Raw genomic sequence first — 27,326 nt, forward strand, 5'->3', positions numbered from 1 at the left:
ACCAGGCATTGCGGATTTTTACAGTCAAATGTTCATGTACCTTCGAAAAAGAATTATACATATGTGCAATACAATAACTTAAATTAAAAGTATCAAAAACACAAAGTGCATTTTGATAGCTTACATAGCTTTTAAGATGTATTAAACAAAAACAAAATTCAAATTATATATTAATTTTTTTAATTAAAAAAAAAGTATATTACTTTAATTCCATAAAAAATAATTATATGTGCAAAATAGGAAACTTCTTAAAATTCATATCCAATGTTATTTTAACACGTATATAATAAAAAAAAAAACTTTAAGTAATTGATGTTTTAAATATTTTTAGTAAGTATTACATATTACCCTTTAGAAGTTTTACCATGCACAGTCTTCGTGGTATGGACCCTATTAAGTTTTGCAGAGTAGTTAGCTCAATTTTCTCTCACTCTGATACAATGGCACTTTTTAACTGCTTAATAGTATCATACTGCTTGGCATGTGCATTAGGGTGGGTAGATTCCAGACTTTTTTCGATTCGGGATTTCTAATAGTGCGGAAAAGTTGCCTTAGTACTTCCTGATTCCAATGCAACTTTTTGTTTTGAAATCGGATTGCATCTTTAACCCCAACTCCGGCCTTGAAATTTCGGAAATTCGCCTAAAATCGTGAAATTGTTTACATTGCGCCTGAAATACGCATCTCATGGCAAAATGTATAAAACAAAAGTTATTTGTCACGTCATTTGCTACCGAAATGGTATATCATGGCCGTAGGACGAACCGTTCCCGAGATACGAGCGAAAAGGCGGCGCGCCACAGCGCAAGGTGAAAATCGGCTTGGGGCCACACTTCATGACGTTGATTACGCCGAGTGCTATCACTCACATTCATTCACCTACGCCAAAGGACACGTTCGGATAGGTCTCCACACAAATATTTTTTCATCGAGTTCCTTCACTCTTGTCGGTGATTTCGCCGAGTTCTATCACTTACATTCATTTCCCTGCGCCATACGACACGTTCGGACTGGTCTCCACATAAATAGTTTTTCATCGAGTTCCTTCACTCTTGTCGTTGATTTCGCCGAGTGGTATCACTTATATTCTCTCAACAGAACACAGAACTCCAAATGTCTGTATCTAAATTTAAATTTAGACAGAAATGTCCTGTGTTTGGCATATATCCGTACAATCTCTGAGTCCCAGTTACCTACTTACCAGGATGTTCTTTTGTGTTATCAGTTTGAAAGATTTCGTATAGGGCGACTCCGAGACGACAACTATGAACCTAGGAGTAAAGAGGTTACAGAAATAGTTGCAAAAAGGTTGAAAATACTCTCAAAAAGTCATCTATTCCGATAGTTTCACACCAGAGTTGTACAAATGCTCACCACATACCATAAGAAATTTCTGACTCTTAAACAAATGTTTTTAAGGAACTCAATAGGTTTGAGCTCTAAAAGAGACGACTTTGTCTCTTCTGCCGGAAAATTATTTCACATCGCTGTTTGTAAATGCATTTATTTTTCTTCATGTACTTGTCCAAAGGAAAGGAAAGTTCCTATCAATGAACAACCATTTCTCTTGGACCAGAGAACCAGAAAAATTGGTCGCATTGGAAGTGTTGATCTACCTGAAACAAAAAAGATTACAAAGAAAAATGAACGTAAAGAAAAGCATTCAACATCAACACTTACCAGAAAAGTATCAGCTAGAACACGTGACCATTCAGATCAGCCAGACTCTCATACAGACGACAACAATGTAGGTGCGTCGCACATGGATTCTTCCAAAAACGATGCTGATGATGAATTTGCTTTTCCATCCTCTAAAACCAAACAAAACACACAACATACATAGGTAAACTGCTCCCTGATTGTGAGAAGTTGCCTGTTGTCAAATTTGAAAGTTTTCCATCCTGCCAATTACCTTCTGAGGTTATTAATCCGACCCAACTTGGCACAGACCAAGCTTATCTCTATAAAATATCAGAAGCTGTTATTTCCGGTCAATGTTCCTCAGATTTAGCGTCGATGCATCCAGGTAACATGTGCAAGTCTCGCTGGCTCACCTGTGCAAACAGAAGTCAGAAATTATACATTTCTACTGACAAACCAACAAAGGAAATAAAGATTTTGGTCAAGTACATACTTACAGTTTACTCACCTTTGTGGTTCTCAATAACATTCAACAGTGGAATCAAAGATGGCTTGCGCCATCTCTATGCTGCAATTCAAAGGTGAGATACTTACCTGCTAAACTGCGCAAGGTTGTCGATTCATCCATTCAGCAGAATGCTTTCTTTGCTCTTCCGGAAAACATTCTCCTTAGTATGATGACTGACGAACGGAGAGAAGTCAGAAAGTTGGCCCTTGACCGTCTTCTGGCAGCCAGAGAAGCAGAGTCTGACACTGTAAATGGAAGGGTTAGATGTAATAAAGTGCCAAAGCTGAATTTCAAAGCTAATAATTATTACGATATGATTAACTGGAAGACTATTACCTTGACTGTTCCACCAGTTCTTTGTTCAGTTTCTAACAAAGAACTCATAAACTGTCGGGAGACACTGCAGAGGTATGGAAATTTAGTGAATTCCCCTCTCACACCGTGGCAGTCGAGAGAACCGTCAAACTGGTGACAGAGGCATCTTCTAAAGTTATTGGCTCCCAATCTCGTGATCGTTTTATACGCTCTACACTGAAATCTATTCAACAAGTGCCAAAGTTTAGTACAAAATCTGATTTTATCAATAAATTTGACACAGATTCAGACTAAAACAAGCCTGACATATGGTTGGTTGGTTGGGTTGGGCTTGGGAGGAACCAGAAGAGCAGTCACCTCCACGCGGTGGGTTCTGGGTGACCAATACAGGTTAGCTGAAAGCTGCAACAATTTTCACCTTGCGCTGTGGTGCGCCGCCTTTTCGCTCGTATCTCGGGAACGGTTCGTCCTACTGCCATGATCACATATACCATTTCGATAGCAAATGACATGACAAATAACTTTTGTTTTATACATTTTGCCATGGGATGCGTATTTCAGGCGCTAGGTAGACAATTCACGATTTTAGGCGACTTTCCGAAATTTCAAGACCGGAGTTGGGGTTGAAGATGCAATCCGATCTCAAAGCAAAGAGTTGCATTGGAATCAGGAAGTACTAAGGCAACTTTTCCGCACTATTAGAAATCCCGAATCGAAAAAAGTCCGGAATCGACCCACCCAAATGTGCATATACTTTAGCAGTAAGTAAACCCCAAAGGTCCTCTATGGGGTTAAGGACAGGACTCAAAGCTGTCCAATCCAATAATTGGATATTCCGGGACTGAAAAAATGCTTTCGTACCGCGAGACAATCGGGGCGTTGTCTTGCTGAAATATCCAATTGTCGTCATGAAAATACTCAGCAAAAGAAATGAGCTCACTATCCAGTAGATCAATGAATACTTCGGAATTCGCTTTAGTAGGTAAAAAACACATATGAGATTTGCCTTTAGAACTAAAGACAGCCCATACCAGTAAAGATCCCCCATTATGGTTTCGCTTATAGCGATAGGATGTCATGTATCTCTCCAATATTTGTGATGACCATCTGGACCATCCAAATTAAACTTTTTTTCGTCACTAAAAATTACATTTTTAAACTTCTCAGGCGATGAAGATGTTTGCAGACCTGGGAGTTCAGCACATGGATTGGCTAGGAAACTCTCTCGACTTGTATTCCATTGAGCTCTTTTGGCATTTAATGAAATGGAACGTTGGTCAACATATGTAAGCATAAAAGTAAAATAGAACTAAAAAAAAAATTTTGTTAAAAGTATGGGAGGAAGAAATTTCAGAGGATGTTATGGTAAATCTTTTCGAATCAATGCCTTCTCGCATTGAAGCTATAATATCTTTAAAGGCGGTTCGACGCCATATTAGAGCTTATATCATAATTAAATTTAATTTTTTCTTTTATTATGTTAAATTGATGTACAAAGTTTTGTCGCGTTATTAATTTTAAACCAATAATAAAATAAAACGCTTGTGTAGAAGCAAAGAAAATCACTTTTGTGTTTTACTCATTAAATAAAACAAATTAAAAACTAAAAATATATCTAGGTAATGTATTATAATGTATTTGTGCTTACTAAATTCATTAAAACAAAAAATTTTTGAAAAAATCGTAAAAGAACGAAAAAATTTCAAAAAAAATTAAGAAATTAAAGTGGTAAGTTGTGCGTGGCCACAGGTGTACATATTGCTAATAGGAAAATATACTCCTTTCATTTTATTAAGGTACCTCAGATACCATCACCAATACTTAGGTAGTAATGTCAACTAGATGTTTGCAAATCTATTTAAGGGTGTACATGGGCTTCAAGGTGTGACAAAACATAATTCTAAAACATCTATCAGCTTTATAATCACTTAAAAACGCGTTTTTTTAAACTATGTTTTCAAAGTCGGTTGTCAAAATATCTCGCGAACTACTCAACTGATCTTAATGAAATTTTACATATAGTAGGTCTTTGAGCTACATATATTATTACAGGGTCAACGAAGTATTTTTTTGTTCATATTCAACCAAAGTTGTGAACTTGACTTGAAAGTTTTACCCCAATTTATTATCTAATGCTTGATTTATATACCGTAAAGTGAATGATTCAGATGGAATGTAAATTTTTGTTTTACAATTTTGAAAGTTAATGTTGGCTCTTTGTTCGAAGCTTTTTTTCGCATCGATAACACAAACATACTGACACCTAAAATGCAATAACATCACTTCCAATCTATGAAATGTCATGAACTGTACAATCGATGATAGCAGATTCTAACGCACCAGTCGACATATAGATGGCGCCACCAGGGGCGCTAGATTCAAAAAGTTTTGTTTACTTTGGAACGCAATGTTAGGATAATGTAATGCACCAAATTTGTTTGAAATCGGTTCGCTTTGGGTTTTCAAAACCATTTTGCAAGTTAGTTCACCCCTGGGGCTTTCAGGAAAGCCCTCAACCTCCCCTCTATTCCTACCAGGGGCGTGGCAATATCGTTCACAAAAAATGTAACATTTTGAGAACAATTACATTTTTCATAACCTTTAAAACGCTCTAGCGGCTAAAGTATTTGACCTAGATAAACATACAAACCAATTTGGACATGTAACCAACATGAAAACAGATAAATCAACCGTGCGAAGTGATAGAAACATACCAAAGTTCATATATTTTCATACAAAATATATGGGGTCTAGCCAAGCACCATTGGGGCACTAAGGTGTAATATTATAATATCCTTTTTTCGTCCTTTTCGATACGATATCCTTGAATTTTTTTCTGAATTATATAGACAATAAAATTCTAGGAAGCTACCTGGAAACGCAAGTCGTTTGCTACACTCTAAATATATTTAAATAACATTTAAAAACAAAATATGCCTGGCCAGACCCGAGGGTCTCGATGAGGGTTAAATAGTTTTGAAACTCGCTACTCATATACTCCAACCCATTGTCTGTCTGTAGTGTTTTAACTTTCTTCCCTGTATACGTTTCCGCCATATTCTTAAATATTTTACGTTTTTCTAAAACTCTTGACTTATTTTTCATGAAATAAACCTCGGAATATCTCGAAAAATCGTCAGTGAATGTCACGAAGTACTTTGCACCTGAATGTGAGCAAACCTTCATTGGACCGCAAACGTCGCTGTGTACAATCTCTAGTAACTCGGTTGTACGTTGGTCCCTCTGCTTTGAAAATCTTTCTCGTGTTTGTTTTTCGCTTAAACTGATTTCGCAAGTTTGCAGTTTTTCATTTGTATGAAAATTTATATCGTGAACCATACCAATTGCGCGTTTTAAATCCTTTTCGGTTAGATGGCCCATTCGTACGTGCTATGTGTTTATGCTTTTTGGCTTCATTTGCGAAAACCTCACAGATTGTTCAAAGCCTTTAACATAGTACAAGTCACCGATTCTTATCGCTGTCAGAATTGTTTCCCCATTCTTTGAAATGACAGATTCATTTCGCCGAAAAATTACTTCATACCTCTTATTCGTAATTTATTAATTATTAATTATTATTAATTAATTATTCGTAATCGAAACGGAAAGTAAATTCGTTCTTAAATCTTTAACGTACAATACATTTTCGAAATTAATTCGCTCTTCGCTGTTATTTTCGTGGATAATAACTTTAACGCTACATAGAGTCTTGCTAATCTCTCTAAAGTTATTGAATTCGCTATTTTTCGCACTCATATGTGCTGTCTAAGCACCAATATTCGCCGGCGTTTGTTATTGTACATGCTGATTCGAATAATATGAATTTTTCGAAGTTCTCCTTTTTCGTTCCTGTAGTGTTGTAGTGTTGTTGTTTTTTTTTCTTTTGTCTTGATGGACAATTTGGCGATATGTGACCAACTTTGCCGCACTTGTAGCAAGCTCGTTTATCTTGTTTTTCTTTTGTTGACTTTTTGTTGTGATTGTTAGAAGACTTACCATAGATGTTCGCGAACGTTCTCGCCTTTCTTCATGCGGGCGAGTGCAAAACGTTTCAGTAGGGTGGCTTTTCGCACAGGGCCCTTTGATTGGAACGTAGACTCTAACTTTTTCCACATTTCGTGTGAAGTTTCGCATTCAGTTATCAGGTCCGATTCTGATGGTGTAATCGAAATGTATCCACTTCGCTGCGTTATTGTCGTTTGGACAAGGTATAGCTCCAGATGCCTAGCTCCATAAGTCAGCTTTCACAAGAATTGCACGCATGTGTAACATCCAGGTATCGTAGTTATCCGCGTTTAGCGGATCAATCCTCACAGTCACTATCACCATATATAATTCAATTGATGATATACGAAACATTTTAGTCAATGTAGCTAATAAAATAAAACTTTAATTTAAAAGTCTATGGACTGGGCCCATAACCTGTTGTTTTACATGCGTTTATTTCATTCAATTAAACGGAAGTGAGTGATATTAGTTACAGATATTACATGACAGCTTAACCTAAGTTTCAGTGCTATGGATTCTTCGCAGTGTTGCAATTAAATTGCTCCGTTCTCTCCAACAGAAATGTTTCTCATTTTTTTTAAAACTTGTTTTTAGTTTTTTTAAACTACATATATTTATTTTTAACTTTATAACCATGGTGTTTTCACTCTCTTTAAAAATTTGTTTGAATAAATTTGCTAATTGTGCCTTTCAAACTTTGTAAGTGTAATTCATTAAAACTAAAAAAAATTACAAACATATAGGTGAAGCTAATAAAAGTGTTACAAAAAGTAGGAAATGTAGTAATTTCATATTAAATGAACCACCTATAAGGGCTAGTGTACCTCATGCGATCTTTCTTATATACTGCAGGCATACGTTTTGATATCGACTTTTGCGAATGACGTAGCCATAGGCTGCGATGGTCAATGGCTACTCTACTGATACTTTGCTGCAATATTGCAGTAATTATTTCTCGCAGAATGTATTGCTTAGGAATATCAAAATTTTAACATATGTTCCGATTCGAAAGAGTGTTCAAAGTGTACGGACGTGCTTAATTAATTCGCTCCGTGAATTCAATCTTTACAAAAATAAAAAATAATAATCAAGGAAAAAGTAAAACAAAAAACAATTTATTAAATTGTAAACAAACTAAATTGTAGGTACTAACAATTTTCATATAGTGCCTTTGAAAAAGGGCAATATAGACGAAACTAAAATTCAGTCCTACACTGAAAAAAGTTTTATGGAAATCGTTAAATTTTTGTCAAATAAAAAAAGAATTATTAATCGTATCAACTGAAGAGTTCTAAGGGCCTAGTTGTTGTAATTAGGGTATAGAGTCCGCCGTAGACTCTAGTGAAGTCAAAAAAGCATTGGAAGAATGCGGTTTTGGTATTAAAACTGTTGAAAATATATTTAATAGAAACAAAGTACCACAGCCAATGTTTAAAATTGAATTGTTGCCGAACTCAAATCAACTTAGAAAAAATGAAACACATGCAATATATAATTTGAAATATTTGCTGCATCGTAGTAACTGTTGAAGAACCACATAAAAGAAACGGTCAGGTACAATGTACTAACTGCCAAGAATATGGGCATACTAAATCATATTGCACTCTACGCAGTGTTTGTGTGGTATGTGGTGATTTACATTCCATTTCAAAATGCACCCTTAAGAAAGAAGAATTAAATAAAAAATGCATCAATTGTGGAGGAAATAACACTGCTAACTACAGGGGCTGTCCTCTATATAAAGATTTGAAATCGAAGTTGTCACAGGGCATTCAAGCACGTTGTAACCAAATGTTACAAACACCCCGTAATGATATTATAGCAACTTAACTTAACCCTTACGGCTATAACTGTCCACCTCGTTTTATAATTACAGAAAGCGAATTTAAAGACTTCTTTGGAACACTAGGTCAAAGATTTCTAGCAGGGGGAGATTACAACGACATTAAAAAACATAAAAGAATTTAATAACGTAATAACTAATGCAGCTGTATTGGCAACACCAAAAATAATTTTTGGTTTTAGAAAGATCACCAATGAAATAGAGAAACTTGTTAATGAGAAAAGGCGAGCTGGGCGTGAATGGAAGTTAAATCGCTCCCCTTCAACTCTGCTTCAACTGAAATCTGCTGTACGAAAGTAAAAAAAAGCGCTTAAACGCGAGGAAGAACACAACACTGAAAATTATATAAACAGACTGTGTCCAAATTCTAGCAAGCAAAACTCCCTTTGGAAAGCCCAAAAGTCTTTCAAGCCACCAGTAGATTCCAACATGCCTCTAAGACAGTTGAATGGTAATTGGGCACGTAGTGGTGAGGATAAAGCAAATTGCTTCGCAAATCACCTAGAAGAGGAATTTCAACCCAATTGCCCAAAGAACAACTTTAAGTTGCCAACCTTGCCCGATACCGCAAACGAGTCGCTTGTGTCTATTAGGACTTCGACTTCTGAAGTTACTACAATAATAAAAGAACTTAACCCAAAAATGACACCAGGACATGATAATATTACCCCAAAAATGCTAATTGAGTTACCAAATATTGCCGTAAAAGTGCTCTCTTTGCTCTTCAATGCAATTCTTAATCTCTGATACTATCCTATTTCATGGAAAAAGGTCGCAGATTATCTTGATAGATAAACCTGGGAAAGACTTAACACAGCCGTCTACATACAGACCAATCAGCCTTCTATCCTGTCTTTCTAAAATTTTTGAAAAATTATTACTATCAAAGATGACTCCTTTCCTCCACGAAAATAATATAATACCAACGCACCAATTCGGGTTTCGTGGAAAACATAGCACGACATAAGAAAAGCCTTTGAGCACAGAGTTCAGCTTTATTTCTAGACGTGGCTCAGGCGTTTGATAAGGTGTGGCATAAGGGCCTTTTATATAAGATTAAAAAATATTCTACCTTTAGAATTGTTTAAAACATTGGCGTCTTATTTAAAAAATAGAAAATTTATGGTAAAAGTATTAGATTTCATATCTGATGATTGACAGATAAGGGCTGGTGTACTTCAGGGCAGTGTTTTAGGCCCAACACTATACTACATCATATATACAGCAGATCTTCCAACAGCTAACAATGTATTAACTTCAACTTTTGCGGACGATACAGCTATAGTGGGAAGTAACAAATACCACATAATATAATCAAGAAAATTAGCCGAGCACTTAAGGTTTGTCGAAGAATGGCTAGCCAACTGGCGTATAAATGTGATGAACAAAAGCTTGTTACGTTTTCGTTAAACCAAAAATGTGCCCGGCAGTAAAAATTAGCAATATTTTAGTACCCCAAGCGAACAAGGTAACTTATCTTGGTATTCACCTAGATAGAAGACTTACGTGGAGAAAACATATATGTAGCTAGTAAAATAACTTGCATGAAGAGTGCAAATTTAAATTGGCTATTAAATAAAAACTCCAAACTTAGTCTAGACAACAAAGTGTTTTTATATAATGCGGTCATAAAGCCGATCTGGATGTATGGCATTCAACTGTGGGGTACGACATGTGCAACTAAGATTGATATAATTATAATAATTCCAATCAAAAATGTGTTCAACATGGTACATGCGTAATGAAAATATCCATAAAGATCTTGGTATTTCCATGGTAAGGAAACAAGTAGAACACAGCAGAATTAAATATATATCTAAGCTCCGAGATCACCCAAACCCTTTGTCTAATGCTTTGGTCCACTCCTGCGATCAAACACGCCTTAAAAGAAGAGATATGCCCGCATACTATGGAGCAATGTATCACTAAAACAGCCAATCACTTACTTGAGCCTGTCTAGTTTTTAAATAGATTTACGATTTTATAACTTGTTGTTAGGCTTTTGAAACAAAAGCAGATTCAATAAATAAAAATATATTGAAAAAAAAAATATGTATGTTGTATATCAAACATACAAGTAATACACAACTCTCTTACAATTCCTTCTCCATTTTATCGCTTATTCAAAATGTTTGTGTTGCGTTTGTTACGCAAGTGATTCGGAACAATTTACCAATAGGACATGTGACTGTGGCAGTGATGCCAGACTTTTGGCGTAGAACGTGTTGCTTTCTTATCAAAGGCAACACTGCCACAGTAATCTCAAAACTAACACACCCCTGATGCCGTAATAAATTTCTCACCAGACCGTCAAGGGCTTTGCATTTAGCATATGGCTTTGGTCGAAGAATGGTTAACCAACTGACAAATATATATGTTTAAGCGAGTTAAAGTTTTACTAAGGCCACAAATGTATAAGCCAATTAAAAATCTTCATTTTAATGAAAGATTCTTCATTCATTTATTCATTCACTTCGAGAAAACCTAAATACATAAGTGTCATAACTCTAAAAATGGCAAAAGTTCAGGAGAAACAAAAAGAAAAACAGAAACAGTTCCTATAAATTTTTGAAATTTTATAATCAAATCGACATCTATGAAATAGAATACCTTCTTTAAGGAGCGCCTTACGCAAGTATTGTGGATTTTCTAATTTAGCGGCGAAATTAAGAAGCATTTTTGAGTTATGACATCGAACACCAGTGTGATAATCACAATTATTTAATAAAAAGTTACAGATTTCAAATAATACAGATTATATTAAATATACTTTTTTCAGATAAAGTACTGTGTACTTTATAGCTGAATATGATGGAAAATTTACAATTTATTTCAACAATAGCAACATAACTACAAATATGTTAGTACTCTTTGCTTAAGCGCCCAATACACTACACCAGTATGCTGGTGCAATCACCTGATGGTGCCAGCTGATTAATCGTGTATGTACTTGTGGTGTGATTGCACCATCTGCTGGAGCAAAACCAAAACGATTTTAATATTTTTCTGATTGCACAAGCATGCTAGTGTAATGTATTGTGAATTTACCGCATTTAATTAGAATTTGCAAAAAGTGAACATCACAGATACAAATGAATTCAAAGAAAAAACTATTTTGGGGAGAATTTATTAATACATAAGAATCATTGCCGTGCCTGTGGATAACTAAGAGTGGAATATTGTAACCTCGAAATAAAAAGCATCTGTTACAACAAAATGGTAGAAAAATTTAAAACCTTTGTTCTTTTCTTCCTAATTCATCCATCCTCATAAAAGTAAGGAAATCATTTTTGACGTTGGTTTCCAACCGTCTTAAAAGTTTGGTATTGCCTAATTCATGTTTATCTTTTAACCAATCCTTAATCCAAACACGCTTTTTTCTTTCATTTTTTGTGTTTTCTTTTCAAGACAATTTGTCTCCGTCCATAACGACCTTTTCCATACACATACAATTTGTAAAAAAATTAATATTGCATCAACATGCTGGTGCAGTGTATGTTTCAAGCTTGTTGGTGATTGCGAAAGCATGCTGGTGTAGTGTATTAAGCGCTTTATACTGCAGAAGCGAGACAAATGGCGTAATTGGGCCAAAAACAGACCTAACGGTGATTTACCAGTGTCAATGAAATTTCTTGGGTAGTTAGATTTGGATGTATGGTATTCAACTGTGGGGCAAGATATTGATATTCACAAAGATAATCATATTCCTATACTAAATAAATAAGTAGACAACAGCAGAAACTATGAAGTGAAGCTCCTTAATCATCCAAATTTATTGCCTATTGCTTTGCCATTCACTTGGGGGTGGCCAGAAACGATTCTTTTACATATGGCTCAAGCAGCTTCCGACTTCCGGTCTTTGACCAATTATCCTCTGGGTAGCCAGAAAACAGCCGTTTGAAGGCGAGCTAAAGTGAGAAGACAAAACATCCTCTCCACAGGGTTGTGCACTGGGTTTGGGACCCGTCACGTAAAAAAACACTACCAATGGAAAGGAACAAAAAGCCTCAGAAAGCCCCCTTTTTATAACGACCATGGCAAACGCACCTGGAATGTCCGGTCCCTTAATTGGGAAGGTGCGGCTGCCCAGCTGGTTCATGTCCTCGTTAGAGTGAAGGCTGACATCACCGTCGTCCAAGAAATGCGATGGACGGGACAAGGACTGAGGCGAGTAGGTCCTTGTGGCAAATAAGGTATCTTTGTCAACCAGACCAATCATGTTGTGATGGATGGAAGACACGTCTCCAGTGGTTTAGATGTGCGTACGCTCCGAGGTCCTAACATCGACTCGGACCACTATCTTGTTGCATCCAAGATTCGCAACCGTTTCTGTGCAGCAAAAAACGCAGGTCAACAAACACAAAGAAGGTTCGACGTCGAGAAGCTGCAATCACAACAGACAGCCGAACGATTTCCCACTCGGCTTGCACTCCTGCTCTCTGATAGCACTAATCAACAACTCGGTATAAGAGAACTGTGGGACGGCATTTCAAGCTCCTTACGTACAGCTGCAACCGAAACCATTGGTTTTTTGGAAAATGCTAAAGAACAGCTGGTACGATGAGGAGTGCCGTGTCGCAGCGGAGAGAAAACAGACTACCTACCTCGCAACGTTACGATCGACCACAACACGTGCGGGATGGGATAGATTCCGAGAGTTGAAGAGGAAAGCATTTGCAGACAGAAAAAGAATGAGGCCGAAATGCGTGAGTATGAAGAGCTTGACAAGCTTGCCGACAGGGGTAATGCTTGAAAATTCTACGAAAAAATGCGGCGACTTACACAAGGTTTCAAGACCGGAGCATACTCTTGTACAACCCCCAATGGTGATCTAGTCACCGATGCCCAGAGCATACATAAATTATGGAGGGAACACTTCTCCAGTCTGTTGAATGGCAGTGAACGTACAACGCCAGGAGAAGGCGAACCCGATTCCCCAATCGATGACGATGGAGCAGATTTTCCATTTCCCGACCATGAAGAAGTTCGAATAGCAATCGCCCGTCTGAAAAACAACAAAGCAGTGGGGCCGATGGATTGCCGGCTGCGCTATTCAAGCACGGTGGCGAAGAACTGATAACGAGCATGCATCAGCTTCTTTGTAAAATATGGTCTTACGAAAGCATGCCCAGCGATTGGAATTTAAGTTTGCTCTGCGCCAACTACCGTGGAATAACTCTCCTAAATATCGCATATAAGGTTCTATCAAGCGTATTGTGAGAAAAATTAAAGCCCACTGTCAACAAACTGATTGGACCTTATTGGTGTGGCTTTAGACTTGGAAAATTAACAATCGACCAGATATTCACCATGCGACAAATCTTGGAAAATACCCGTGAAAGGAGAATCGACATACACCACCTCTTCGTCGATTTCAAAGCTGCCTTCGACAGCACGAAAAGGAGCTGCCTTTAAGCCGCGATGTCTGAATTTGGTATCCCCGCAAAACTAATACCACTGTGTAAACTGACGTTGAGCAATATCAAAAGCTCCGTCAGGATCAGGAAGGACCTCTCCGAGCCGTTCGATACCAATCGAGGTTTCAGACAAGGCAACTCCCTTTCATGTGACTTCTTCAATCTGCTCTTGGAGAAAACAATTCGAGCTGCATAACTTAATCGAGCAGGTGCAATCTTTTATAAGAGTGTGCAGCTGCTGGCGTATGCCCATGATATTGATACCATTGGCCTCAACATTCGCACCGTTAGTTCCTGCTTTCTCCAAACTGGATGAGAAAGCAAAGCATATGGGTCTGGCAGTGAACGAGGACAAGACGAAACATCTCCTGTCATCAAACAAATAGTCGCGACTAGGCTTCCACGTCACTGTTGACAGTCATAAAATCGAAATTGTAGATAATTTTGTCTATCTTGGAACCAACATCAATGTAAGCTTCGAAATATAACTTAGGATAACTCTTGCCAACAGGTGCTACTTTGGACTGAGTAAGCAATTGAGAAGTCAAGTCCTCTCTCGACGAACGAAAACCAAACTCCATAAGTCGCTCATTATTCCCGTCCTGCTATATGGTGCAGAGGCATGGATGATGACAACATCTCATGAGTCGGCCTTAAGAATTTTTGAGAGAAAGGTTCTGCAGAAGATTAATGGGCTTTTGCGCAGTGGCCAAAGAAGTAAAGATAGACGACAGATCAAGTGGAGAAAGACCTGGCTTCGCTTGGCATTTCCAATTGGCGCCACGTTGCAAAAATAAGACTGGCGCGCTGTTGTTAACTCGGCTATAATCGCGTAAGCGGTGTCTACGCCAGTAAAGAAGAATAATGCTTTGATAAAGCCCTGTTATCAAACCCGCTTAAAAAGAAAAGATATACCAGCCTTCTGAAAAGCAACGTATCCGTCGTATGAATCAAACAGCCTCAATAAGAACTTTGAGTTTGTCTATTCTTAAATAAATTTCAGATTATATTACTTATTGTTAGGCTTTGAACAGGCAGATTCAATAAATAAAGGCACAAAAAAAACTCTGTAGCAAAATGAACATGGAATAAAAAATGTATAAGCGCAAAAACTTTTAGGTGTATTTTAATTTGTAAGAATCCTATTTATTTAAACGTTCTTAACTTACCCTAATATGCGGTTGAATTAGTATTTTTGCAAGTTCTCGTGATTCCAGGCGACGAGATGGTGAACACTTTCGAATAATTTCGTCGCAAATTTGTTTATTATTTAAATTTGCCGGCAATATATTATCAGAAGTTGCCTGAAAAAAATTAAAACATCTATATATTATTTATACATCATTATATATGTACATACGTCATTAATGTTCATATATCACAATATCATGAACCAGTTGTACAAAAAAATTGAAGGATTAGCATTTTTTAAGATGCTGCAGAAGCAAATATATAATTAAGTGTGAACAAGTGCTAAAATTGTCTGAAACCAATTATTATCGAAAATTGGGTTATACGCATGCAAAAGTATATAGAACTTAACGAAGAATATTTTGGAAAACAATAAAGTGATTTTCGACGCTTAAAATTTGTTTTTGTTCTCTAATCCCGAAATATAAAAGGCAACCGACTTAACTACGCATTTCCAACTTTTAAAAATTACAAATACCAACTGTAGAAGCTATGTTTGTTTTGAAATTTCTTTTACCTAAAACAATGAGAAGCCTACCTACATACATAGAATACCTATTCAGAATCAAATACAAAACTTTCACTATTTTTCAATTCGATTACGCACTAAGAAATATAGCTTTAAATAAATGTATATTTCAAACGTGATAGTATTGTTTCCATTGATAAAAAGTGTATTGGTAAGAGTTGAAATACACATCCAGAAACGTGTTATTAAAAGACCTATTTTGTTTGTTACCCTAGATGCATATTTCAATATTTTCTCGGTGCAGTTTTTAGAAATCAAAAAAGAGGAAGATTTTTCCGAGAAAAACTTTACTGAAATATTTTTCTGATAACATTTGAAAATCCAAGAATGGTGCTGGATTGAAAAAATATGTAGTCGTAAAGGTATCAAAGTCTCCAGTCAGAAAACTTTACCTTGAATTGATAATATATTTTTTTGCCTGGAGTTTCAAGGGGTTATATACAGTTAGAAGACCGAAAAAAACGAATTTTCTAGAATTTTGCCTGAAAATACTTTTAAATTTATTGATCCAAAAATGTATATACATATTATGGCTAATATCCGGGAACTGCTCTCAAGAAGACGTTTTGCGGTAACCACTATATCTCTGAACTGAATCCACTAAAATTAAAAAAAACCAATAGATATCGTTAAAGTAATGCTAAGTCTAGTAAAGCAATCGAAGGAATAACCAAAATAAAATCTTTCGACAAAATGGCGGTTTCTAAAAAAAAAAAAAAATTAGCCAACATTTCGGCCTTAAGTTAAAAAAAAAAACAAAGCGGTTGAAAAAAATCTTCGTTTAATTACTAAAAAATATATTTAAGGAGCTCGTTCTACAATTTGAGAATAATCGGTTTAGCCGTTTTCGACTAATGTTAGACACGGACTTTGAAAACACCATTTTGAGAAAAACGTGTTTAAAGCTTTGAAACGCCTTTTCAAATTTTTATATGTACATTAAGAAATCGATATTTTTTTTTCTAACTGTATATAACTCTTTAAAACTGTAGCGAAAACGTGCTTCTGGATAGCGTTTACTCTTCCGAAAAGCAATGAGGTTAGACACATACTTTTCAATCTAGCTGAATACAATTGAATAAAAATGTTACCCATAATTCTCGAGCTGTTTGTGTATACTGAAAGTGTTTAGTATAGTCCTTTTAAAAATCTAAATATCATCAGTTCCCATCGTAAACTTAGAGAGTGCGATCACAGACAAAACTTTCTATACTATATATAAAAGCACATTCACATTTTTGTCTATGTATTTTTGTAAACAAATAATTGTTGTAAGTTGTGACTGTCGGTATGTGTGATAACGGCGGAGGCTGGCACAAAACGCGCACCTGCTCAAAGGGAAGAAATGCAAAACTATTGAATTGAATCTCCAAATCTATAAAACTAGAATAAAAGCTGAACAAAACCAAGTCCATTAAACCGGTAGTTTTAGACGCAGGTTTCCTTGTTACTCATTGTCAACAAATTCCCTTTTGATGTCACATACACACAACAGTACGGCAACTCGAGTAGAGTTTTTCTGTCATTCCTTTTCATAAAATTTTCGCAAATTTTTGTTCGGTTTGGCTACGTTACACTTAAAGCGTTTTGCATAGTTCGTTTGATTGTTGGTGCGTTGATCTCACATTTTGCTTACAAGGAATTACCATGAAAGTGGTAGAACAATACATAGAATACCTGATATTAATAGTTTCAAGGCAACATTTATGACGGGAATTCCCTAATTTATCCAGAATTTTTAAATACCCGTAATTTTTTTTCGCTATGGATTTTCCTTTTTTCTTCATAGTTTTTTAGAACATTCCTCTTATGCTATGCATAGAACATATACATATGTCCTCTTCTACCTCTCGCCCACAAAACAAAAACCGTTTGAACCGGCACTTACTCTCCACTAAATCGAACAAACTAAACCAGGTGTTCTAGGAAACGGTGTTATTATGATTCTTTCTTTATGGAGAAATTGATTTTTTTCAAGAAAATTGCTGAAACCTTTTTATTTTGGAATTCTAATTAATTTCAGTATTATGTTTTAAAAAAAAGAAAAAAAGTTATACTTTTTTATTTTCATTTTTCATTTGAACCATTTACAATAGTAAAAGTGATCCAAAAAGAAAAAATCGAAGCGAGACTTTACACTGTACATATCCCCACAGGAAAAAGTCTAACGGTGTAATATCACATGATCTTGGTGGTCAGTCGACCAAGCCAAAACATTAAATTATTTTCTCACCAAAGTATTTTCGTAATGAAATGTTAAACAATAGTGAACAAAAATAGCATGACAGCTTGACACGACTCACGCGAGTTATGGTTTTGTAATAAAAAAAGCTTCGGCCATTTTCACAACCTCCTTTATCTAGCTGTACTAACATTCTTTGTTAGTTCGCTTAATTCTTATGTTAACATTAACTGTATGGACATTCTTTGTATAGTTTAATTTATAGTTGAGCTGACGTTGACATAGTAGAAACACGCTCGCCCTTAACTAAACTGAGCTGAATTTGGAACCCAAATTCTATGTTCATATGTTAGTAGGATGTTCTGCATTTTCTATGTGAACATAAGTACGTACATATATGTATGTATATATGTAAATACCATATAAGAACGTAACTCCTCCACTCTTGGATTCGAGATTCTCCTAAATCTCGTTACAAAAATATATAATAATTTGATTAAATTTTAATTAATTCAGTAGTATGAAATAAATTTTTTTAATGTGTAATTTGTTAACATTTTTAATTTGGAATTTTAAATATGATTTCAATAGCTTAGCGTATCTATAGTGCTTAAACAAAAGAAACGTTGTTTTATATCGATATTAATATAAATTATTATAGGTAATTATTGTTTTATGTTTTTAGAATTTTAAAATTGTTTGTTAAAATTGAGACGATCGATGGGAATATAGGTTATTCGGAATTCAAAAAAAAGGATATTTTGTTTTTATCTTCTTTTAAAAGTTATATATTGTACATTATACTGAATGGGATAGATTTTATTTTTAAAATGGGTTAATTGTCGTTAGAGTTTCTGTTATCATATTTGAAAATTTTAAAGGACGTTTAATATTTGATGTATGTACGTTTCCTAGATTTCTTTTAATAAATTTTTGTTCTTCTTTGTATCTAACGCTTTAGTAAGTTCATTTTTTAAAAATGAACGGATTGGTTTTGAATTAAATCCATGATCGAAAGCAAACCTTTTTATATGGGTTTTAATTGACAAAAATTCATTATTTTTATCTATGACTGTTTGACTATTTCTATCGGCTAAATGGAAAGAAATGACATGTTTTGAAAATGTATCGATAAATATTATAAATGACTGTTTACTGTTAACATAAGTATCTATATGAACAATTTCATTAACTATATTTGGTGTTTCGATAATTTGAAATTTAGCTTTGATTGGATTTCTATCACTTTTTCCACCATAGCATATGTCGCAATTATTTATTATTTGATGGATTTTAAATTTTAGTTGTGGATGGTATACTTTATGCTTCATTCCCTCTAAAGTTGGAATAATGCCTGAATGTCCTACTTCGATTTTATGGAAAAACGATATTTGTCTCTTTAGTTTATATTCATCTTCTATGTCTTTGGCAAAGTTTGTACAAATTACAAAAGAAATATTTTGATTGTTTGCGTAAGTATTTAAAAGTATTTGTTCTACTTCATTATGTTCTTTTTCATTAAGTTCAAAATATTTAGCGATCTGTTAAAATGTTTATTTACAATATTAATGACGTTGGGAGAGTTGATATCTCTTATATCGGTAAAAATGCGTTTGTTTTTAAAAATATTTTCTTCTTCTTTTTCTTTTGCTTCGACTAAAATTAATTGCGGGTTGAAACGATTTAATACTGTATTGAGATTGTTAAAGTGATTAGAAAGGTTTTCTTCATGAGAATGGCTATTTTGGACTTCTATTAAAATCATTGTTTGTCTTGTTGTTCACCAGCGTTTAAATCTTTTATTTTCAACATTTTGTTAAGGGGCTATCCCGTGTGACGCATGAAAAATTAGGCGATTTTCGTGAATTTTTATAAAAGAAAGTACGCGATTGAATATTTCGAACTTCTTTGAACATAATAAAGTATATTTTCAAACATATTTTAAGTTTTTTTTTACAAAAATGTTGAAAACTAACGGGGTTATGGTCTGTCTTCGGAGGTGCCAAAAAAAAAGTGCCCTAACTGCTGGCATGATTCCGGCCAAATGAGTTGCTGAAACAAGAAAAATTGAAAAGTTTATTAAACTTAAAGATATTTCCTACACAATGACCTACGATCTTTGAAAAGTATCAATTTTTCATGAAAAATAACGGTACACATAACGGGATACTAGCATTAAAATACAAAACAAATTTTTATTGCGATGATTGCTATTCTACTTCTGCTTTGCTAGTTCTCGGAGACACTAGATATCTCGTTTTCAAAACAGTCCATAACATAAAAAATATTCACAATATTAGAAAAGTAAGTATAGTTCCATATTCTAGCAGCAATTTAAATTAGTTATTATTTTATTTAGTAATTGGGTTTTTTTCCAGTGGGTAGAGGAAATCATTGTACAGAGGAAAAGCGGAAAACGATAAAAAATTGGGAAAACTAGGAAAAACTTATAAAGAGATCCAAGAAATCGTAAAATGCTCCAAAAATCCTCAAATGATAGCAAATGCCTTAAATTATAGAAATAAAAATGAAACTCGTAGACGAAAGCGCAAAAAATCCACTGCAGACGGTCGCAATATAGTACGCTCCTGCAAAATTAATCCTCTCTCTTCAGCCAGGAGCATCCATGACGAATTAAATTTGTCAGTTAATACTAAAACTGTTCGTAGGAATTTGGAGCAGAACAAATTATTTGGCGGAAGTCCACGAAAAGGACTCCCATTAAAAAAGAAACACAAGGAGCCTGCATACAATTTGCAAAAGAGCATGGCTCCTGATCCGCGTCTAAATGGCGAAACATATTGTGGTCAGACGAATCTAAAGTTGAGTTATTTGCTAGTACAGGCTCTAGGAACTTTGTCTGACGTCCCCTAACTCAGAATATAATCCCTGGATTACCACAAAAATCGTTATACATAACGATGCCAAATCATGGTACGCGGTCGTTTTTCACATTGTGGTGTTGATTTAAATCACTTAATTGAAGGCATTATGGACCAAAGGGCATATGTCAAAATATAATATGAGGTATGGTTGACACATGCCTCTTGGAATATGCCATTGATATGGGTATATCAACGGGATAATGACCCTAAACATACTAGAAAGTGAGAAAAAACATGGTTTAGAGCCAACGAAGTTGAGGTTATGTGGTGACCTGCTCAGTCTCCTGACCTCAACTCTTTTGAAACCCTGTGGACGGACAGATATCAAGAAGAAAGTAGCTGAAGAGAAACCAATTAATTCGAGAGATTTATGGCAAGTAGTGAAAGAAGTTTGGAAAGGAATACCAATAAAACGTTGCCAGGATGTCATGGACTCCATGCCTCGGAGACGTGATGCTGTGTTAAAAAATCGAGATTATTCAACGAAATATTAATTATTTTAATATTTTGTGAAACTTTGGAAGCATTATATATTAAAATTATAGAACAGTCTCGTATTACATAAAATACTCCTATTTTATTGTGGAACAAGCTTTAAATTTTACTTGATATAAACTCCAATATAAAATTTTGTTTGTGTTTAATTGAAATAGATGAAATATGGAAATTCTAATAGATCTTTAGCAAATTACATTGTGCAAAAATTTGAAAAAAAAAAAAACATTTTTGTTAATGAAAATTAACAATTCGTTTTTCTCATGTGGTCACTCCTATTTTTTTGTGGACAACTGTAGATACATATGTATATACCGAAACTTTTCCTTTGTCGAAACTGTTCTTTTTTTGATACGTGACACTTTTTAGCCCGACTAGCAACTTTTTGTAAATAAATTGAAGGCTGCCATCACCGTTGTCCAAGAAATGCGATCGACGGGACAAGGACTGAGGCGAGTAGGTCCTTGTGGCATTTACTACAGTGGCCATATAAAAGAGCGCAAATTCCGTGTGGGATTCGTAGTGGGAGAGAGACTCCATCGCCGAGTACAGTCATTCACCCGACGACGACGACGACGTGACCAAAGATGCCTTCTATGAGCGCTTGGAGCGCGTCTATGAGATCTGCCCCCGCCGCGATGTCAAAATCGTGTTTGGCGACTTTAACACCAGGGTGGGCAAAGAAGGTATCTTTGGCACTACGGTCGGTAAATTCAGCCTCCACGACGAAACATCCCAAAATGGGTTGAGGCTGATCGACTTCGCCGGGGCCCGAAATATGCTTACCTGTAGTACAAGATTCCATCATAGAAAAATTCGTCAAGCTACCTGGCTGTCTCCGGATCGAAAAACCACAAACCAGATCGATCATGTTGTGATAGACGGAAGACGCGTCTCCAGTGTTCTGGACGTCCGTACGCTCCGAGGTCCTAACATCTACTCGGACCACTATCTTGTTGCACCCAAGATTCGCACCCGCCTCTGTGCAGCAAAAAGCGCACGTCAACAAACACAAGGAAGGTTTGACGTCGAGAAGCTGCAATCACAACAGACAGCCGAACGATTTCCTACTCGGCTTGCACTCTTGCTCTCTGATAGCACTAATCAACAACTCGGTATAAGAGAACTGTGGGACGGCATTTGCCGTGCCGTGTCGTAGCGGAGAGAAAACAGACTGCCTACCTCGCAACGTTACGATCGACCACTACACGTGCGGGATGGGATAGATACCGAGAGTTGAAGAGGGAAGCGAGACGCATTTGCAGACAGAAAAAGAAAGAGGCCGAAATGCGTGAGTACGAAGCACTTGATAAGCTGGCCGACAGGGGTAATACTCGAAAATTCTACGAAAAAATGCGGCGGCTTACAGAAGGTTTCAAAACCGGAGCATACTCTTGTAGAACCCCTAAAGGTGATCTAGGCACCGATGCCCAGAGCATACTTAAATTATGATGGAGGGAACACTTCTTCAGCCTGCTGAATGGCAGTGAAAGCACAACGCCAGGAGAAGGCGAACCCGACTCCCCAATCGATGACGATGGAGCAGACGTTCCATTGCCCGACCATGAAGAAGTTTGAATAGCAATTACCCTGCTAACTCGCGCGATCTGTCAATAAAAGGCTATTGAAAAAAGTACTATTACGAGGATTGTTGTTAAAGTAAAATAGGCTTAGAAAGAGCGCTGAATTTGGCATTTGCCTAGGGCCGAGCCTGACTTTAATAGCATTTCACATATTTTAACCACCTCACCGCTCAGCAGCTTACTGCTTTGACGTTCATTGCGCAGCCTTAGTCATATAGAAATTAATACACAGGAAGCAAAATATACAAACAGTAAGGTTGTCACAGTTAACAAAATATACAAACAAAAATGTTATTATTCAATCAATGCTATCAATCCGAAATTCAATTAACCAATATTCTGTAATAAGCAATAACAGCATTGCTCAATTAAAGCTCATTTCCAAAAATTATAATAACTACAAAAACTCTTTTCTTATCAGCATTGCTCAATTGAAATTTATTTCCAAAAGTTATCATTATTCAATATAGGACGAAACTCGTACATACAATAAATGACAAAACTGTTCACGAAAATACCAACATTTTTCTTAACCCTTAGAAATTTTGTTTGATGTTATGAAAAAATATAAATACACTCAAAAAGCTATTAATTTTAATTTTATTACAATACCTGGAGGACCCTTGCCCCTTCGGCAAAAATTTTCCTTACTTAAATGGCTCAAAGGTGCAGTATGGTGTTAAAATATGGGATTGAGCAGTCGAGCAGTCTCTAACGAACGCTGCATTTTCGACTTGTACTACTCACAAAAACGGTTCGGGCAAAAATGTTTGTCCTAACTCTCCAGGTGCTGGGAGACAAGTGACCAGCCCCTCGTTCGTTAGCTAGGAAAGCTCTCTACCGAAACTGGTAGTAATTGCTACCTATTATGAAGAAGAATATTGACAGTTATTCTCACAAAGAACGAAATAACGAAAAACCAGCAGAAACTAGCATATCAAAATATTTTTTTCACAATCACTTCATTTCAACAATTGAAAATCAATCAATACATAGATCTTCATTTAACAGTAGATTTCACCAGCAGAAACAAGCAGCTCTCTCAGCTTTTTACGCTATAAATTTGTATTCTGTTCTGCTGTTTTTTTGGCTTAAGAAACGCTTTTCCAGCAGAAAATGTGCCAGCTAGTAATAGTTAGGAGATAAGAAACTTCTATCTCAATAGTAAAGTAAATTTTGTTCCGAAACAGCTGATTCAATTTTATTAAATAATAGAGGAAACGTCCACGCTTCACTGTGGCTGATACATAGATAATACTACTACCACCATCTATATGATTTCAATTAGTTGGATTATAACTATTAGTTAATAAGATATAGCATAGGTTAAGAAAAGCAACTTGTGTTAGTTTACAAAAAAATTGATCATAAAGCATTTCGTGTGTTAATAAAGCATTGCTTTTTTGGGGAAAATACTGTTGAATTTTGGCTCAGGGAAATCCACCGTTGAAAAGACATTTGCTAAGCTGGAAACAGGCGAATTGAACACCGAGGACAATGATGCTCTAAAGATTCGAAAGCTATGTGCAAAGTGGGTGCTTCGCAAGTTCATAATCCAATAAAAACAACGAATAACTGAAAGGTTATGACATCAGTCTTTTTGTATGCATGTTGTATAATACATACTCAACGACTGATTAACTGAGCCAGTTATAATCCATTGCATTGCGTATTTGGTTACAGTTCTTTTTTACTATTACAAATACTTAGCAATTGTATTATTTTTGAAGAAGAATCTGTTTAAAATTGTAGGCATATATTCAATTGATTCCTACAAACATGAATTTTGAAAAAATGCTTATGATTTGAAATATCATTTTTATATTTATGAGTAGTACTAAATTTTGACATACAGAAATAAAAGGTATCCCTGTGTCCTTCCCTGGTTCTAAGCTACTTCCCCACCAATTTTCAGCCAAATCGGTTCAGCCGTTCTTCAGTTATAAATGGTGTAACTAACAACAACTTTTTTTTATATATATAGATAAGTTACTTTTAAAAAAATTGTCTAAAATTATTTTGTAGCGACCATATTTTTTCTCAATGAATCGGATTCATGTTACCAAGTAACGAAAAATTATTAAGCTTGCCAAGTTGGTATTTCGTTACTCGGTAGAACTATAGTCTGTTAATTTTACAAAAACAAATTGCACATAAAAACTACTGAATTGCCAAAGTTCAAAGTGACTCTAATGCCTGTATTCTGCTTGTCACGATTGCCTCATGTCTCTAATTGTCACAATCGTAATGTAGTGATTCTGTTAGTCAGGAGTCTCACTTTGGTATTCTGGGCAGTACACTATAGTAGTATACTGTATCTGCCAGAATACCAAAATGAGACTCCTGACTAACAGAGTCACTAAATTACGATTGTGACAATTAGAGACATGAGACAATCGTGACAAGCAGAATACCGGCATAAATATCAGCTAACTGTGTCATTGTAGAGCAGAGCGAGTAGATAAAAAGGCAGCTAAGCAAAAAAGTCATCAACACGACTCAAACAAAAACTTTTTTAAACCCCAAGCCAGTAACAACTTACAATACAAAAGACTTTTTTATAAAAACTAAACATTCATGTCCAAAGAGACAAATCAATGGGTAGCATCATGTGAATATATCAACTGTCTGGCAAATTCTTATGTGACAAAAGACTGTGAAAGCAAATTTAAATGTGTTTACCGTTAACGACGACATCATTCATTGCTTCATATTACCAATTTTCAAAACATGAAGCAAAATTATATTCATAAAACCCACCGGGTTAGTCGGGACAACCAAATCAGGAACCACCATGTTGGTCAAAAGCAGCAAAACTTCAAGTTATTCATTCAGAGAATGAAATCAAAATTCTTTTACCCTCTGCGGTTGTCTCCATATACCAATGATGGCAATAGAAGTAGGAGATTTTGTTGAAACCCCGCAATTAGCTACTGATATAACAAAAGTTGATTTTAATCTCATCTATAGACTAAAAGTTATATTGGAAACTATCTTTAATGGACATAAAATAGACACCAAAAGATTTGATTAGTATGCTATGGCAACGGCCAGATTGTATTTTGATCTCTATAGGTGGCATCCCATGACTCCGACTATGCATAAAATATGAATACGTGGCGCCGAAATGATTGAATATGCATTATTGCCAATTGAACGGTTGTCGGAGGAGGCGGCCGAGGCAAGAAATAAGCATTTTCGATTATAGCAAGAAAATTATACTAGAAAATTTTCTAGGGAGCAATGCAACCTTGATATTTACAATAGATTATTGTTGAGTTCAGATCCACTATTAAGCAGCATTAGACAAACAAAAAGAAACAAAAAAGTAAGATCACTTTGTGTAGAAACAATAAATATGCTTTTACCACAGAATCTGATATATCAAAGTCAGAATGTGTGGAATAAATAAATAATTTTTTAATATATTTGCTTTATTCTATAACTGATGGGTAGGGCGTCAATTATTTGTACTACCTATATATAATATTAATTTGAAAAAGTACATACAAAATTTTTTTAACAAGTAAAAAACGCAAAATACTCTGTAAAATATTTTTGGCCGCCTAAATTCCTAAAATCGACCCATATTAAAATTTGAATTCAGTAAACTATTTATTTTAAAAAATATTTTCAAGCAAACATTTTTGTTTTAGATGCTTGTTGACTTATACCGCTGACTGTATGTACTATATTATTAGACAGTGACTTAATATGTATCTCAAATTGTAGTTGAAGGTATCCTTTATAAACACAAAACATAATCTTTGGATCAATTTAAAGTGATCAGGTGACTGAAAAATATGTTCATTTATAAATCATGTTGAAAATATTTCGAATGAATATTTAAACAATCGGCTGAGGAAATTCTGAGAAATAGAAAATTACCTCAGATCATTCAGCCTTCACAATAAAATAAAACGTACGAAGAATACTAACCACAAAAACTGGAGCGAAGGTTGTTGTTATGTCGTGCAACTTCCATTCAAGCCAAGCTTTCCTGAAATTATTGCACTAGGCCCTCTAGAACCTCAGCTATTCACCAATTCCTAAACATAGAAAAGAGCTTAACAAAGAAAGGCGAACTTAAATGTGAATATATCGATCTAAATCATATGGAAGAAACTGGACCATATGAAAAAATGTCAAAAGATAGGTATTTATCCTACATCTCCTACATCATGGAATAGTTAGGCCAGATAAAATAGCAACAAAGGTACGAGCGATTTTTAATGCCTCAAAGCGTACAAGCTCAGGCAAATCACTAAATGATATATTATATACATAGCCAAGAATACATCTTGATCTCCTGTTGCTCATATTAAACGATGTAGAAAAAATGTATAAGAAAATATTAAAACAAAGAAATTACCAAGAATTCCAGGGCGTAGTCTTTCGCAACTCGATTACTAATCCAATCCTTGACTACAAACTGAAAACAGTCACATTTGGCTCAGTTCCGCACTCTAACTAAATGAAAATAGCATTCTCAATGCAAAAAATTGTGAAGCTAATTTGTCTTTAGCAGCTTCTGTGATAGAAGCACAAACGATATTTTAACAACACTAAATTCAGCCGGGTTCCCGTAAAGAAGATAACTTCAATCATAATAAAACACATAAAAAAGGAAGATTCATTACATAAAAACTTAATCAAATTTGAAAAAGCCAGTACAACAAAATCGTAGGAATTCAACGGAATGCGATAACAGATAATTTTTATACTCTCG

The 27,326-nt window shown here is 35.4% G+C and overlaps 1 protein-coding gene across 5 annotated transcripts in view; it reads right to left on the bottom strand.

The window, feature by feature from the left end:
- LOC126764544 (protein PALS2) overlaps positions 1 to 27,326 on the bottom strand; it is a 161,994-nt gene that overhangs the window by 69,119 nt on the left and 65,549 nt on the right. For all 5 annotated transcript variants that reach the window (XM_050482236.1, XM_050482237.1, XM_050482239.1 and 2 more), the window contains one exon: positions 14,902 to 15,036. In XM_050482236.1, the coding sequence (XP_050338193.1) occupies positions 14,902 to 15,036 (135 nt within the window). The remainder of the gene's footprint in view (positions 1 to 14,901; positions 15,037 to 27,326) is intronic.

This window comes from Bactrocera neohumeralis, unplaced genomic scaffold (assembly GCF_024586455.1).
Source record: "Bactrocera neohumeralis isolate Rockhampton unplaced genomic scaffold, APGP_CSIRO_Bneo_wtdbg2-racon-allhic-juicebox.fasta_v2 cluster09, whole genome shotgun sequence".
NCBI lineage: Eukaryota > Metazoa > Arthropoda > Insecta > Diptera > Tephritidae > Bactrocera > Bactrocera neohumeralis.